General features: G+C 44.2%; 1 protein-coding gene across 3 annotated transcripts; it reads right to left on the reverse strand.

Annotated features, from left to right (window-relative positions):
• Positions 1–1,333: 1,333 nt before the first annotated feature.
• Positions 1,334–12,678, reverse strand: SPON2 (spondin 2). Of its 3 annotated transcripts, none has more exons than XM_027836637.1 (7): positions 12,552–12,678; positions 11,612–11,838; positions 10,058–10,281; positions 7,899–8,090; positions 7,217–7,391; positions 3,008–3,163; positions 1,334–1,666 (listed from the first exon to the last, which is right to left on the reverse strand). In XM_027836637.1, coding segments are annotated over exons 2-7 (972 nt in total). In that variant the 5' UTR covers positions 11,835–11,838; positions 12,552–12,678; the 3' UTR covers positions 1,334–1,664. The 3 variants fall into 3 exon arrangements, with proteins under 3 accessions (XP_027692438.1, XP_027692437.1, XP_027692435.1); XM_027836636.1 differs by having other exon boundaries at positions 2,940–3,163; positions 12,552–12,673; XM_027836634.1 differs by having other exon boundaries at positions 1,334–3,163; positions 12,552–12,670.
• Positions 12,679–16,161: the final 3,483 nt, after the last annotated feature.

A 16,161-nucleotide genomic window follows, 5' to 3' on the forward strand; every position in this document is an offset into this window, starting at 1 on the left:
CAATTTTTAAAGAGAATTCTCTCAACGTTATCTCCATTGTATTCTACCTTAGCTTAACAGTTTCAAAGACACGCTTTTTGTTGTAGCATAAAAAGATCCTTGAACATAATTACTTGGATGATGCCAACGTATTCATTTGTATTGGTCAGCAAATAATTAACACTTGACTATACGTGTGGATATTGCACTCCAGATCCATAGGATGATAGAGTCAGACATAGGACATAGGACAGCAAGGTGGTGCAGTGGATAGAGCATGGGATCTGGAGTCAGGAAGACCTGAGTTCAAATTTGGCCTGAGACACTAGCTATGTGACCCTTGGGCAAATTACTTAACTCTGTTGGCCTCAGTTCCCTCATCTGTAAAATGAGCTGGAGAAGGAAATGGCAAACCATTCCAGTATCTTTGTCAAGAAAACCCCAAATGGGTCCATGATAACATCAACAACAGAGCACGAGACATGATGTCAAGGAAGACCAGAGTTGAAACCCTTCCTGGGATCTTTATGAGCTGTGTGGTCACCGACAAATCACTTAACCTCTCATTTTTAGTTTCCTTATCTATAAAGTGGGAGTAATAACAGCGCCTACCTCTCAGGTCGTTGTGAGGAGAGATGACATCACATACGTAAAACACTTCGAAAATCTTAAAGTGCTGTATAAACGTGAGCTGTAGTTAACAAATACAGAGATAACATGATATAATGGAAAGAACACTGGCATGGGTGTCAGAGGTCCTGGATTCCAATTCTGTTTCTGTAGCTTTATTATCTGTGTGACCCTGAGCAAGTCACTTAATCTCCCTTAAAATTATGGCCTCAGTTTCCTCATCTGGGAGTTGTACTAGACCGCTAGCTCCTGAGGTCTCTTCCAGCCCTAAATCAACGTTCCTAGAATCCTAGCACTACTCTGCTACTTTGAGTTAATGCTGTGAGAAGCATATTGCATTTGGAGTCAGAGAACCTAGGATTCAAATCCTGTTTCTGGCATTTCCTGTGTGACCTTGGATGCCACTTTGTTCCTCTGGTTTCCTCCTCTGTAAAAAGACAAGGTTACAGGGCCAGTGGGGAAGTTATATTTGTTACAGCATTTAAAATTGTTTTTCTTTTTTTTTTCTTTTGGTTATCCAAATGGGGAGGGGAGGGAGTGGAAGGGAAAAGAAATGAACACTTGTTAATTGGAAAACTAATAAAATAAAATTTAAAATAATAATAAAATGAAGGGGTTAGACAAGATAAGCTTTGTGCTTCCTTTTTAATTCTAAATCCAGTGAGAGCATCCTCCTTCCAACTTGGTGACTTTCCTAGGCATGAGTAAGGTTGATTCATGGACATTTGTGAAGAAACATAGAAATTTTATTTATGTGCAAAGAGATCAGTAACATTTAAAAAAGGGAGGTGAATCTTTCCAGATTGTCCATTCATATCATCACTTGTTTTGACCCCTGTTCAGATGAATATTTGACAAAACCACAGGATCAAAGCCAGCTAGATGGGAAGGGATCCCAGCCACAACCACATTTCAGTGGCTGGCAGCTGGATTATTTCAACCTGGGCACAAATGGAAGTATTTGCCTGGAGGGGCAATCCAGGGTCTCACTGAGTTCTCTACATTTCCTCATTTCCACTCCTCTGAGGCCTAATGGTTCTTGGGAAGTATCCTTTCTCTGAATTTAAAAGAAAATAAAAGGCCATGTAAAGGTTTGCTTAAAGCTAATAAATTAGTAAAAAAGAAAAAATCATAATCCAGGACATCATTGTCATTAACCTCAAATGTATATAAATAAACTTTCTGGAGGAATTAATTCTAGTTCGGGCATGACCCATGTAACATTGCCCTGATCAACACTATTAATACATGACTCAAACCTCATTGCAACTTTGGAGAGACATCACTGTGACATTCATTAACCAATCATTGAATGACCATTAAGACAACATTAACCTTCACTGAAAACTTTCTCCAAGGTCCCATGGCTGGTAGAGGTAGCCGTGAGCCCCAGAAGGCCATATCAGCAAGGCAAAAACTCTCAAATGGTCTGTCAAGCGAGAAAGTATAGGCTGGGGGAAAATCTGTGTATTTGGTACTTATAAAGCAGGGTAGCCAAGTGAGAAGTGTGTCTCCACAGGACTGACCAGCTGGGGGGGCGGTGGCTTTTTTTTGCCACAATAACTCACATAAAAGTGTAGGGAGACAATGTGATGCAGTCAATGGCAAGAGCACAGGATTTGGGGTTAAAGGGCTTGGATTCAAATCCTGACCCTGTACCTGTGTACCTGTATAATTCAGAGTAAGTCACTTAATTTTTCTAGCCTCAGTTTCTTCATCTGTAAAATGAGGGGATTGAACTAGATGATTTCTAAGGTTTTTCTACAAGCTTTAAATCTGTAAGTTATGTAGGAGGAGGGGTTGTAATCTGCCTCAGTGGAGGGATTGACTTTGTGCAGGAAATCACGAATCCTTAAGGTACAATGTTGTCGTACCGAACATGCCACAGCCCCTTGTCATGTTGTTTCTCCAAATGTTGTGTTTTTCTAGAATCCTGTTATTGAAGCGGGATTGTGGGAGATGGAGGATGATGGGGTAGGCATGCCAGCGTTGGACGATGTGAACTTACTGGTTCCCGTGTGTATGAGAAAAATCGGTTTTCATAAGTGAATCCAATTTGCTTAGAAAGAAATCTCCCATTTAGCCACTAGAGGGTAGTGTGAGCACTTCTACCATTTTGGGAGGGTTGATTCGGGCTATGGGTCTCTCATCCCAAGTCAGAAAGCTGCATGAACATTTAGGGATTTATCAGAAACATCTCCCACAATTGGTCACCCAGGCTGAACAGAGGGTCGCTCGATAGATAATGTCCCATGCCAAGCCAAGGCCACACCTGAATTCCCCAGGACTGACTCCTGTGCCCGCTTCTGCCCACAGCCCAGCTTGATTACCCAGGAGGGATCTGGGCACTTGACTGGCTGGGTCTGTCATGCTCCTTAGATACAGTTGTCAGGCTCACATGCAGTCTCTTCTTCCAGTTCTGGGCAGGGGGTCCCATTGTTGGCTGGCTGCAGGTGGACGTAGCGGGTGCGGCTCTTGGCGCCTGTCTTTCCGCACGGGCCTGTGCATAGACCCCAGGAAGACCACAGGGAGACTTCACAGTCCAGAGGTGTTTCTGGAAATGGACAAAGCACAGAAGACATCCAGTTAGCGTTAAACTAAGCATTAATAGATGTGTTTCAGGAAAATCAGACATATTTGTTCCTCTTGCCCCCCCCCATGTAAAACCAGGGAACAGCTGTCACTGTTTTTAAAAAGCAAGAGGAGTAACTTGTTTGTTTGTTTGTTTGTTTGTTTTGTTTGTTTACTTGTAGCTCTGATAGTAAGATATGGAGCACAGCATAAGAAGAGTCTTAGACTTGGAATCAGAGGACCTGGGTTCCAATCTCAGTTCTGCTATTTAACTGTGAGACCCTGAGCAAGTCTCTATTCCTCCCTGGGCCTCAGTTTCTCTCTTTGTAAAAGGGATTGGACTAGATTGTCTCTGATAGTTGTTCTAACTCTAAAATCCTATGTCCTATATCCTGAAGTTCTTTTTGGGGGTGACATTCTGTGTCCTAAAGCTCCAGATCCCATGTGTGATAGACTCAGCCCCTCCCAGCTTGGTTGTTCTACTTTCTAAGGCCCCTTCCAGTTCCAACATTCTATTTTCTAAGATCCCTTCTAGCCTGAGCATTCCATGTTCACAGTCTATATTCCAAGGTCAGGGCGATTCAGTGGAAAGAACACTGACTCTTAAGCCAAAGAACTAGGTTTGAATCCAAGCTCCTGTAGCTAGGTGGTATAGCAGATACAGAGCTGGGCCCAGAGTGGAGAGAACATGAGGGTCAGTTTGTGACTCACACACTTACTGGCTGTGTGACCCCTAACAAGTCTCATTTAACCTCAGTCTTCCTCAGTTTCCTTATCTGTAAAATGGGGATAATAAAAGCACTTACTCCCATGGTTGTTGTGAAGATGAAATGAGATAGTATTTGCAAAGCACTTTGCAAAGCTTAAAGCCCTCTATAAATGCTAGCTATTATTACTTACTCCCTGTGTTACCACACTTTTCTGCCTCAGGCTTCTCATCTATAAAATGAGGGCTCTGGACTAGATAGAGATTCCCAGGTCACTACCAGCTCTCCGTAGATGATTGATTGGCATTTTATATTCAATGTTCTAAGGTCCCTTTCAGCTTTGAGATGGTGTAATTTTTCTAACCTCAAACCAATACATTTTGGATACTACATCTCCCATCGCTGCTCGATCTGCCTAGGGACATCGAATTCAAAGGATTTGATTTTTACATTCCTATAATAAAGGCCATATGTTGCCTGGTAAATAAAAGCTTCTGTTTTCTGCTTTTGAAAATGAGCTGTCGTTCTGTGGCAGCCTGAAGGCTCCTGGCCCCCGCCACTGCCACCGTGTGCGCTGTGTTTACTCCTCCAGAAAGTGCCAAGCTCTCCTATTGTGAGAAAATGCTCAAAAAATGACAAACACTCTGACAACAGTTTTGACAAAACTGCAGCATTTGATTTTCATCCCTAATGGATTCCAAAGGGAGCAGCTAGATCCCCAGATCGTCATGAGAAGGCAGGCCTCTCCCACAGCTTGGGACCCCTATGGTGGGCACCATGGGCACTGTGGGCTGCAGCATCCCGTCTTTGCATTTTTTCATTTCACCATGTCTTGCTCATTTCCCCAAATTAAAAAACAAATAGAAAAGAATCCATTGGGCTTTATGGCTGAACCACTTAACTTAATTTTTCTCCAAGCAAAGGCAGGAAGTTTGGATAGACACTAGGTAGTAACCGGGAGAACGGAAGGGGGTCCATCTGGCTCAGCTACCCAACTTAAATCAAACTATTGTCCTCCAATGTACTTCAATTTCCCTGTGAGCAAAATACAAGTAGTTGTCTTACAGCCTGTCTTCCTGGGATGTTGGAAAGACAGAACGGGAATTCTGGAAACTTAAAATCCTAGGATTTTGCATTTGGATGGGACGTCAGAGGTCAGGTCAACCCCTTCATTCCCTATGTAATATCCCTTCTCATGGAGAGGAAACCCAAGTCTTCTGACTCTGAGGGTTAGGGCCTCTGTCTCTGTCTCTGTCTCTGTCTCTGTCTCTGTCTACCTCAATAACCCCCAGTGCAGGCTTAGGAAGGGAGGGAAAACCAGAAAACACTTGTTGAAAGCCTAATTGATTGCTATGGCCCAGAGATTTAATGCCATGGTCTTTCATCTTACTTCTGGAAACAGTTTCAAATCCATATTAATTTAAGGTCTACAGAAGTTCCTTATTCATTAAGATAAAGATCTGTTTGTCCCAAAGCAATGGCCCCAAATCATATGATCCTCACTAAGTCTCCCCTTTATACTGTCTCTTTCAACAGGATAGAAAGACTGACTTCAGAGTAGACATATGAAAGATTAATAATGTGCAGCTCATTTGAAGGACCTAAAGAGCTTGATTTGGGGTGGGGTGGGGTGGGGAGGAGAGCCGAGTAGGTCTCTAATATTTCAGAATCACAGGTTCATGGGAAGAGCCTCCTAAGGCAGCTGGGTTCAAACCCCGCTGGTTGTATATGAGTCCTCCATACCATCCTCAGCAAGCTCTCCAGGGACTGAGAGCTTGATGTCATTGGTCCTCTTCAAAAATGAAGGATGAACAACAAATATTTGTCCTTACATTATGTCCAAACCTACCTCTCTGTGGCTTCCTCCCAATGTGCCTCCCTTATAGGAATTAGAACTGAAAGGACCAATCCCCTCATTTTACAGGGGAGAAAACTGAACCCCAAGCAGATGAAGGATTTGCCTAGATTCTAACCCAGGTCTTCTGCCTCCAAGTTGAATGTCCTCTCCACTACATTTCTGTGCTCTAGAGCTAAGCAAGGCAAGTGTCCCAGATCAGCGCTTCAGATATTACTGGGCAGGCAACCACTTCTCTCATCCCCATCCCACTCGTTTAAGTCCTCTTTCCTCCAGGCCAGATGGTACAAAGAATAGAAAGATTTGGATGGAGTGTCTTTATGAATGAAGGACCTTAATGGGTAGGAATAGATTGCCCAATTCATTCTGATTAATTTTTATAATAAAAGGAGAGGTAGAACCCTAACAAATAAGTTAGTTAATTGTTCTCCCCTGACACAACATGAATCAGTATGAATCTGTATTCCTAAAACATAAATCACATTGTGTGTTTTTTCAATTCAATTAATCAAATGCTTAAGATCCGACTGTGTGCAGTGCCTTGGGCTAAGCACTGTATTGTTTTTAGCGGAAGGAGGGAAATTCATTCAACTTTTTTATGTAGCCATTTTATTTATTTACTTTCAAAGCCATAATTACAGGATGAAAGTCTTCAAATGGTAAATGTTATGGAATAATCATGCTCTATGTAGTCACGAGGCCCTTTTCATCTCTGATCATCTATTTCTTCCTCTGGACTAGTTAGTCCTTAAGGCCCCTTCTGGTTGACAAGAAGACTTATTCTACTTAAAATTAATTCCTTTACAGGTACCTATGATTTCATTGATTGTAGGGACATCCTGGTGTGAACGCTCCCTCCACTAATGCAGATTGGCAGCTCATCTATAACTTAAAGAATTGTCATGGACCCCATGGAAAGTCTGGGGAAGCCTATGGACCCCTTTTCAGAATAATGTTTTTAAATGTATAAAATAAAGTACATAGAACTACAAAGAAAACCAATTAGATTGAAATCCAGTTATAAAAAAAATTTTTTTTAAACTCAAACAGCCCAGGTTAAAAACCCCTGTCTTAGAAAGGAGGGGAAAACACTGAGAGGTTAAGCAACTGTCCAGATTCACACAGCTAATGTGTACCAAGGGCAAGAGTTGAACTTGGATCTTCCTGACTCCAGGACCAGCCTTCTATCCACTATACCAGGTCATCTCTCAAAGGCAATAAAGTCAAACCCACCAGTTTCTTCACATTTGTATCTGCTTTTCCAACCACTTTCCCCTACATTATCTCATTCTTTCCCAAAGCCTCCAGTGGGAGCCAGGGGGAAGGAAGCTTCTCCTCCCCCGTGGTGGCACCATTCCATACAGCTGCTGGAGCTAAATTTACTTCCAATTGGGTCACTGGCTTGCCTTTGCTTTGGGGTTACTCCACCACCCCAGAGAGTATATGCCTAAGTGGGAGAAGCCCGCGGACTTACCTGAAAGGGAATCCTCAATTTCATTCCCCATGCGGACCATGGCAGGGGGAGTGGGGACAAAGACCCTTTGCCTCTTTTTTATTCTCATCATGGTCACTCGGGCAATAGGTGGCAGAGATTTCAGCTTGGGGTAGTAGAAGGAGTTTGCAGGGTGACTGGGAGATGACGATGTTATCTGGAATTTAAGCAAAGCAGACATTTGCTCAGTTAAGACTGCTCAGTCTGCAGAAAGATCTCTGATACCATTGTCAGATAGCTGGGAAACTCCAGCAGCAGGCTCGCCCAGCCAGCCAACACAGACCATAGGCCAAAAACCACATTTCTCCTTGCAGTTTAAATTCTCCACTGGATTCAGGGATGCAGCCTAAATAAGCAGATTCCCTGTAATAGTCCAAGCCCAGGCCAAGTTAACTAGGCAATTTGCTTAGCCTGTCAGTTCTTATCTAGTGAGGTTTATCAAAGCTTTATCTAGGCAGTCTGGTCTAGACAGTTATCAGATAACGGAGTAAAGTGACCCAAGATAGTTGTCTGTGTGCTTGAGAGAAGTCTGGAGACCCATCCTGCACGCCTTCTCCCTCAAGTACTTTGACAGAAGCCAGTTCTCCAGAATGATCAAGCCCACAAGGCATGGACTGGATGAGGGGTAAGCCCTAATGACCTCCCTGATTCCAGTGCTCCTTACCTCTGTCACCGTGTCCTGGGGGATGGTGGCAAAGTTGGGGGAGGAGAATGTGAAGCCACTGTCTGTCCCAGCATCGTAGGGGAAAAGGTCCAAGGTGACTTGTTCTTTCCATCGGTTTCCTTCACACAGATTGATACTATCTACTCCAACAAACCAGTCAGGGCTGGGAACAATCCGCACTAGGAATGACACCTGGCAATGGAAAGGCAGCTAGAATTAGCACTGATGAGGAGTCTATGACTCTCCTGGAAAGCCCTGGCTGGAGAGCAGGATGGACTGAGCTCAGCACCTGCAGGGTGACCCCGCAAACATAGGAACTACCGAGGGCTTCTGTATAAGACAAAATCTGCACTTTAACTAGGGAATGGAGGGGAAGCTCTGTCAGAGTTATGTCAATGATGCTTAAAATAACTATGGATGATGTGGAAGTCTCCGTCACCACTTAAGCTCATCCTCCACTCCCCTGCTGAAGTCATTTTGATCTCACATGTGATTCCCCTCCTCAACTAGCTGCCATGGCTCCCTATTGCCTTGAAGATAAAATAGAAATTCCTCTGTTAGTTTTTGAAGCCCTTCACAACCAGGATGCAATCCTATCTTTCTAGCCTCATTGAAAATTACTTCCCCTCCTGCACTCTGCAAACCAATCAAAATTGACCTTCTCTCTATTCCTCACACACAGACCCATTTCCTGTCTCCATACCTTTGCACTGGCTAGTCCTCATGCCTGGAATGCCCTCCATCTTTCCCTCTGCCTCGAAGAGTCCCATTCCTCCTTTAAGATACATCTCAAGGACCATCTTTTGCACAAAGTGTTTGCAGACCTTCCCAACAGCTAGAACCCTCACTCCCAGGTGTCCTTGCATTTACCTTCTTTTGCATATATTTGTATTTATTCACTATATTATTCTTACAATGCACATATAAATATATATATATATATTTATTCTTGTTGTCTCCTCTTAGAATGTAAGATTCTTGTGAGTTGGGATTATGCCATTCTTTGTATCTACAGAGCCTGGCAAATAGTGTGGGCTTACTAAAAATTTGCCAATTGATTGATCAGAAAAATCTTCCAACAGGGGACAGTCTTTGAGTGGCTTGATTGGTAGCCTCAATTACCTGAGTAACCTACACTGGTTGGAACTTGCCTTGTCCGGGGAAGTCTACATCTACAATGGAAAGCGTGGGTGGACCAAGTGAGCCCAAGGAAACTCAAGGCAGGGTAGAATTCTACCTGGAGCAAGCCTGAGCATGCACACTCACTATACTGGCAAACATCCCCTAGGATGGAGGGAGATGCCAAGTTACAACTCACAAGATCCCTAAAAGCTACACACATAAAGAGCTGAACCTTTGGAGGCCTCCCTGCCAGTCAGCATCCCCGAGGAGATAGAGAGAGGACCACGTCAAGAAGCACTTGCTGGAGACTAAGCAATGCAGGTCTTCCCTTCCCCAGCCCAGAGGCTGCCTGGGTCTCATCCAAATCAGCCCAAAGACACCAAGGAAGTAGCCAGCCTACCAGTCCTCGGGCAGTGGTAATGTCCTTTCCTCCTTCTGAATGGCTCACTCACATGCCCAGATAATTCTCTTTCTATACTGGTACAAATGCCTAACGCATGTCTCGGTTGGCCTTTTCCAATCAGTGTTAATAGTTAGCATAGTAATCATTATCATCATCATCATCATCGTTATCATAATAAATCCCATTTCTGTTGTGCTTGCCTCACTCTGTATAAGTAGTACAGTGAATACAGCACTAGATATGGAGTCAGGAAGACCGGGGTTTACACCCTGTCTCAGACACTTACTAGCATGACACTGGGCAAGTCACTTAACTTTTCTACGTCTCCATTTCTGCCTCTGAACCCCAATGGCCTCTGAGGTCTCTTCCAGCTCTAATTTAATGATTCTATGCTCCTATGATCTTCACTTTACAGATAAGAAAGCTGAGGTTGACTATGACTCAGTTGGTCATATAGTTTAGTGAGTTTCAGAGCTGGAATTTGAACCCAGGTCTTGAGACTCTGAGTCCCTTCTTTATACCCCATTGCCTATAGGAACCTTTCTGTGGCAGGACAGTTTCTATGATACCTGCCCTTTATTGGAAAATGGATGAGGATGAAGATGATCCTGAAAGACACTGAAAATCCACTTACTAGTGAATGCCTTGAATGAGCCTCTAACTGAGTGGAGGTCTGTCCTGTGCCACTGGGAATTGCTGATGCTGAGAAAACACTGTGCACACTCTGAATTTTCTCACCGGCCGCCTCGATTTCCTTCATCAGTTCCCAAGCTTCACCCTTTTCAGCAAAATCCCGAACCCCATTGCTGACATACTCATCCTTCTTCCACATGCTATAGTCAGAGCTGTGTGTCGCACCTGTCAGGGGCAGATATTAGCCAGACGGACATTAGAGAGGCCAGGTGATGTAATATGTAGGGGACAGGTCTTAATGTCAGGAGACACCCAGGTGCTTTACCCAGGGATCCTAGGTGTTTACTGAGTGATCTCCCTGGGCCTTAGAATGATAATTGTATCTATTCCACTGAGCCAGTGAGAGTCAAATCAGACAATGTATACAAAGTAAACAAAGCTGTGAGTGTTATCTGAATGTCTTAGATCCTCAAAGTTCAGATTTGGCCAGGCCTTATCCTTGGGTTTCCAAGATGGTCCCGTGTGTTTTTTTGGCTTAGGTTTCCCCAGCCTGACCTTGTTTACCCAACAGCTCTAGACATCTCCATTTGGGGGGAGGGGAAGAATTAAATATTTTTAGAGCTGACATAAGTTTGAATTCTGGACCCTACAGCTAAATCTGGCCAAGGGCTATCCCTCCAGACATATCCTCCTGGTGCTGTTGGTACAGAATCAGATCTCTGGAGCCATTAAATAGAACATCATTAGGGGGCATAATTACCCATTGTTTCTGTGCTGTAAAAATCATAGCTTGTAGAGTGGAAAGAGTCCTTTCTAGATTTTAAGTCAAATGACTCTGGTGTGAGTTCTGGCTCTTTTACTAACTAACTATGTGAACTTAGACAATTTAATTTCCCTCTCTGGGCTTCAGGTTCTTTTGGGGGACAATAATACTTACACGATTTGCTTCACAAAATTTCTATGAGGATCAAATGAGATCAGGTTTGTAGAGTGCTTTGGAAACTAAAACATGATATAAATGTGAGGCTCTTTTAAAAAAAAAAAACTTTGAAACATTTATTAAACACCCAGTATGTTCAGGTTTCTATGCTAAGCACTGAGGTTTTGGGGGGGTTGTTTTTTGGGGGGGTAGATTTGTAATTTCTTAAGTGAAGGGAGCTCCTTGTGAGAAAACACCCTCTACCAATATGTAAACTACCGTCTTAGGGAGTTGGGAGGTGGGGTCATTGAGAAATCAAGTTCTTGTCCAAGGTCACATAGATGTATGTATGAGAGATAGGAATTTATCCCAAGTCTTCCTGACTACAAGACCAGGTCTCTTAGAATTGAAAACAAACGACCTTGGAGACCATTTGAAAACAAAAAAACAAAACTAAACTCTTATTTTACGGAAGAGAAAGCTGAGGCTCCGAGAGGACTTACAACTTGTTCAAGGTTTCCCAGTTAGTAAGTGGTAGAGCTTGGCCTCAAACTCCCCATCTTCCAACTCCAAATCTTTCCATTTCACCACTAAAGTCCAGCATCCTTTTAGCTCTACCAGGCTGCCTCTACTTACCCAGTAAGGAGGACCACTGTGCCGGGGGTCTGAAGAGAGGGTACTGCTTGGGGAAGGCTGTCTGGCTCCATTTCCCAGTGAAGGAGATAGTGTACCTCCCCAGACCTGGGGCTGTGCAAACAGCCTCTTCCCCCACTGGCAAGCAGCTGCTCCAGCTCAGAGCTGTCAGGAGGAGGGTCCCCACAGCTCTACAGGAGCGGCAGACACGCATCAAATTTTCCATGTTCCTGAATGTGGAAAAGGGGGGATATACCCTCATTGGTATGACATATCATCACAGACACAGAGAGGCAGGGGACAAGCTGGTGACAAGGACCACTGTCTGCTCTCCTTATGAACAGTGACCTCTCCACAAGGAACTACACATATAAAGTACTTGGATGTGGAAGGAGGGCTGGCTGAACACATCACCAGGTTTCCTTCCCCATGTACAGTATCCCATTTCCCCACCCACTGCCAGGCTGGCTCCAGCTTCCAGATGGGCACCTCCAATGGAAAACCCCAATACCCTTCCCTTTATTCCTTCTGATCAGGCATCTGGAGAAACCTAGCCCTAGTTTTCTTCTCCAATCCTATTAGACTCACATCTGGAATTAATTAGACCGGCAAATGTTTCTGTGGGAAACATCAGTGGTGTATTTATTCTTTTAAAGAATGGGTTCTGTGCCAACATTGTGATGAATTTCAAATTGATGTCCTCAAACTTCTGGTTGCTGCCAGAGGGGTTTAGCTAAGGGAATTACAGGTGTACTACTGGAGGGGCTCAGGGCTGTTCTGGGGCACAAACCTGGAGGACGGGTTAGCAGCACGGTCTGGAAAGAGCTGCTATCACTCTAGCACAAGAAGTTGCAGAACCGATGAATTTGTCTCTCTTAATATACTAAGGAAATAAAACCTGTAGGTTGGGGTCCACAGGGCGGGGGCGGGGGCCAGTACTCACTCAGGATAGCTTCGGGCAGGAGCGGGGGTGGCAGGCTAGGGGCTGCGGGCACCTGTGCTGGCTGACAGAGGGCTGGCAGAGGACAGCACTGCTCGGCGGCCGTTTGTGAGCAGGGCAGCCCGAGCAGCCTATTTATGCCTGAGCAGGGGCCCCCTCTGGCCAACGAGGAAGGGTCACCTTTAGACCTTCCTGTTCGACGCCCTCCACAGCTGCTGGACTGACGCTCTGGCTCCGGCCGCGGCCCCCTGGGGGCCGATGGGGCCAAGGGCGGGTTAGAACCTCCCTCTCCCCCAGCACCCCTCCTTTCACACACATCCCCTCCCCTTGCTGAATGGACAAAGCATGTTGGGGGGGGGGGAGTCTTACCCACAGCCCAAGTTTTGTGGCGCCAGCGCCGGGAATTCTGCTCTGCTGTTAAGAGGTTCCGAGTTCTAGGGGGAGGATGACGCAGCCCGCCTCCCGGCCCCGACCGGGCTGGGGGGAGTGAGGCTCTTTAGAGGGCCGGCCAGCTGCCCTCCGAAATTTATGACTACAAAATGATGCCTCTGCCAAACATTCCCTGAGATCACTCCTCCCCTCCCTTTCTCCCCTGCTATCTCCTCCTTTCTTTCTCCCTTTCTTTTTTCCCCTTTCTTTTTTTTCTTTCTTTCACTTTTTTCTACCTTTTTTCTTTCTTTCCTCTCTCCATTTATCCATTCAACATAATGAGCATTCGCTAAGTACCCGCTGTGTGCATCATTCCACATTTTAAAAGCACTATGCTTTTTCTCCCTCTTTCTTTTTCTTTGTCTTGCTTTCTTTTCCTTCCTTCATGCCTTTTCCCCTTCTTTCTTTCTCTGTCTGTTTCTTTCTGTCTTTCTTCGTGTCTCTGTCTCTGATTGCCTCTCTCTCCCCTCTTCTCTCTCCTTCCTTCTTAATTTTTCTCTCTTCCTTCATTCATTCAAGATTCATTAAGCACCTCTCCCTTTTTCTCATGCTTTCTCTCCTGCCCCCTCGGCCTACCCCCTTTCCATACTCCAGTTCCATTTTTCTTTCTTTTTTCTACTTCCATAATCCCGTGTTCCTATGAGAACCCATCTGACCCCTTGCAGAAGTGGAGAAGACATCATCCAGTCTTCCTTTTCTCTTACTTGAGCAACATCCTGAGTAAAAAACTTTTTGAACAAGTTGCATGGGACTCTGTGTGGTGTGTGTGCTGGAGCTCACATTGCACCATACTGGAGACGCTATTAAGGCTCACTCCATGCCCTTGAGTGATGAAGCTATGGTGGGGAGAGCATGCCTTGCCAAGCCCAGGGGCACCGTCCTTTGGGGATTATCATTCCAGACCTCCAGTCTGACCTTTGGTACTATAACTGTGTCCTACTCCCAAGCCAAATGAAGTTTCTTTTTTCTAGCACAGCTATGAAAATGCCAAGAAAGGACAGCACTGGGCAAAGGAGGGTTTGATGAACTAAGCAGAAAAGGATCACAAACACAGTCAGTGCTGAAGTACCCAGCACTTTAGCAAGCCAATGGGAAAATGAAAGGGGCCTGAGCTCTTCTCCATCTTTCATGCAAGACCAGCTTTGGGGAGACAGCTGAGCCCCTCTGGTGGGGGTTGGGGCAAAGATTACTCATTCCTAAGTAGAGGTGGTTCATGCCATTATAAAATGTCCCCTGTCAGTTCAAATCCTAAATGACTACTATCCCTTTAAGGAGCATAGAAAAGTAGGGGAACACTACTAAAATAAAAGGATGGCTTTGAGACCTTTCTTTTACCTCCAGGAAGGACCACCCCTAAGCCAATCTAGAGATGAGACTCCCTCTTATTTCAAAAGACCCCCTTGGAAATGTCTTAGAATTACAGAGTCACAATGTTGGTGACCTCAGAAGGCATCCACCGAAACCATGACTTCTTTCTATAACACATCCAGTAGATGGCCATCTGGCCTCCCCTCAAATACCTCTGGTAATGGAAAGATCTTTAAAAGCAGCCCATTCCATTTTTGCACAGTTCTAATAATTTTTTTCTTATACTCCTGGTGAAATCCCCAAACTGCCAATCCGCGCCACTCCCCCAAACACACACATACTATTCCTTTTTTGTGCACTCAGTGATACTTCATATCTTGGCTACAAATCTTTTTTTTTTTTTTTTTGGTGAGGCAATTGGGGTCAAGTGACTTGCCCAAGGTCACACAGCTAGTACATGTCAAGTGTTTGGTCTGAGGCCAGATTTGAACTCTGGTCTTCCTGACTTTAGGGCCAGTGCTCTATTCACTGCGCCACCTAGCTGCCCCTTGGCTACAAATCTTGCCTCTTTGCTTACTATTGTGTGACCTTAGGCAAGTCACTTAACTTTTGAGGGCTTCAGTTTCCTTATTTATAAAAGCCAAGGATTGAACCAGATGGTGTCTAAAGTCCCTCTAGATCTATGACCATATGATTTTAATATCTCCCTTAAATCTCTTCCTACAATTAAACACCCCTGGCTTCTTCAACCAATCCTCCTTTGGATATGTCCCAGATTGTCAAAACTCTCCCTAAAATGTGGCCTTCAGAAAAGAACACAATCCCCTAGATGTGGTCTGGCCAGGGCAAACAACAGCAGAATGATCACCACCTTTGTTCTGGACACTGTGTCTCAATACTGCTGAGGTTCCCATTACCTCTCTGGCTGCCATGACACATTACTTACTCATCACAAGCCTGCGGTCCATTAAAACTCCTAGTGCTTTTTCATAGGAATTGTTCTATCGTCTCCCAGACTATACCCATAAAATTGGTTTTTTGAACCCATGTTAAAAAAAAACAAACTAAATTTCTCCCAGTTTTGTGTTATCTAAGCATGTTTGATAGTTACAACTTCTATGTTGAAAAGCATAGGACAAAGGACAGACCTCTAGGTGTGTTCTACTAATCACCCTCTAGGTTGACATGGTTTCATTAATTGTTACTTTATGAGGTCTATCATGCTTCTCTCCAGACTCTTCTCTGGGCTAAAGATTCCTAATTCCTTCGACAAAGCCTTTTATGGTATGTTCCAGAGTTATCAAATTTGGGCTTCCAACCAGATTAAAATATAATTGGGAAATGTTAGACAAAATAAAAACAAACACAATGTAACATAGGTAATATTAATTTGTGGTTTTGTAAGTCAACATGAAGCCAGCAAAGATCTATTTCTATTTGAGTTTGACACCACTAATATGGTCTATGGTCTATTCACCATCCTGGCTGCCTTTCCCTGGAGATGCCTTTCCCTTCTCAATGGCCTTCCTAATATGTGGCATCCAGAACTTAACAGAAATATTACTGGTGGGAGTAACTAGGAAACAGGAGAGACAACATTTCCCTTGTTATGGACACTATGATCTGCTAATAATAATAATATGATAACTAACATTTACATAGCACTTACTATGTGCTGGGCATTGTGCTAAGCATTTGATTACAATTATTATTTCATTTGATACTGACAACAACCCTGGGAGGCAGGTGCTATTATTATCCCCCACTTTACAGATGAGGAAAATGAAGCAAAGAGTGTTTAAATGACTTGGCCAAAGTCACACAGCTAGGAAGTGTCTGAGGCTAGATTTGAACACAGATCTAACTCTAGGTTCAA

This window comes from Vombatus ursinus, unplaced genomic scaffold, assembly GCF_900497805.2.
Source record: "Vombatus ursinus unplaced genomic scaffold, bare-nosed wombat genome assembly UNPS02014818.1, whole genome shotgun sequence".
Lineage (NCBI taxonomy): Eukaryota > Metazoa > Chordata > Mammalia > Diprotodontia > Vombatidae > Vombatus > Vombatus ursinus.

Bases quoted from the DNA above. Each gene is read 5' to 3' on its own strand.
- SPON2 (XM_027836636.1), bottom strand. From the start codon at position 11,834: ATGGAAAATTTGATGCGTGTCTGCCGCTCCTGTAGAGCTGTGGGGACC. The intron at 8,091-10,057 runs GTAAGTGGATTT...TTCCATTGCCAG, and splicing joins CTCATTCAAGGCATTCACTA to GTGTCATTCCTAGTGCGGAT. The intron at 3,164-7,216 runs GTAAGTCCGCGG...GTCCATTTCCAG, and splicing joins AATTGAGGATTCCCTTTCAG to AAACACCTCTGGACTGTGAA.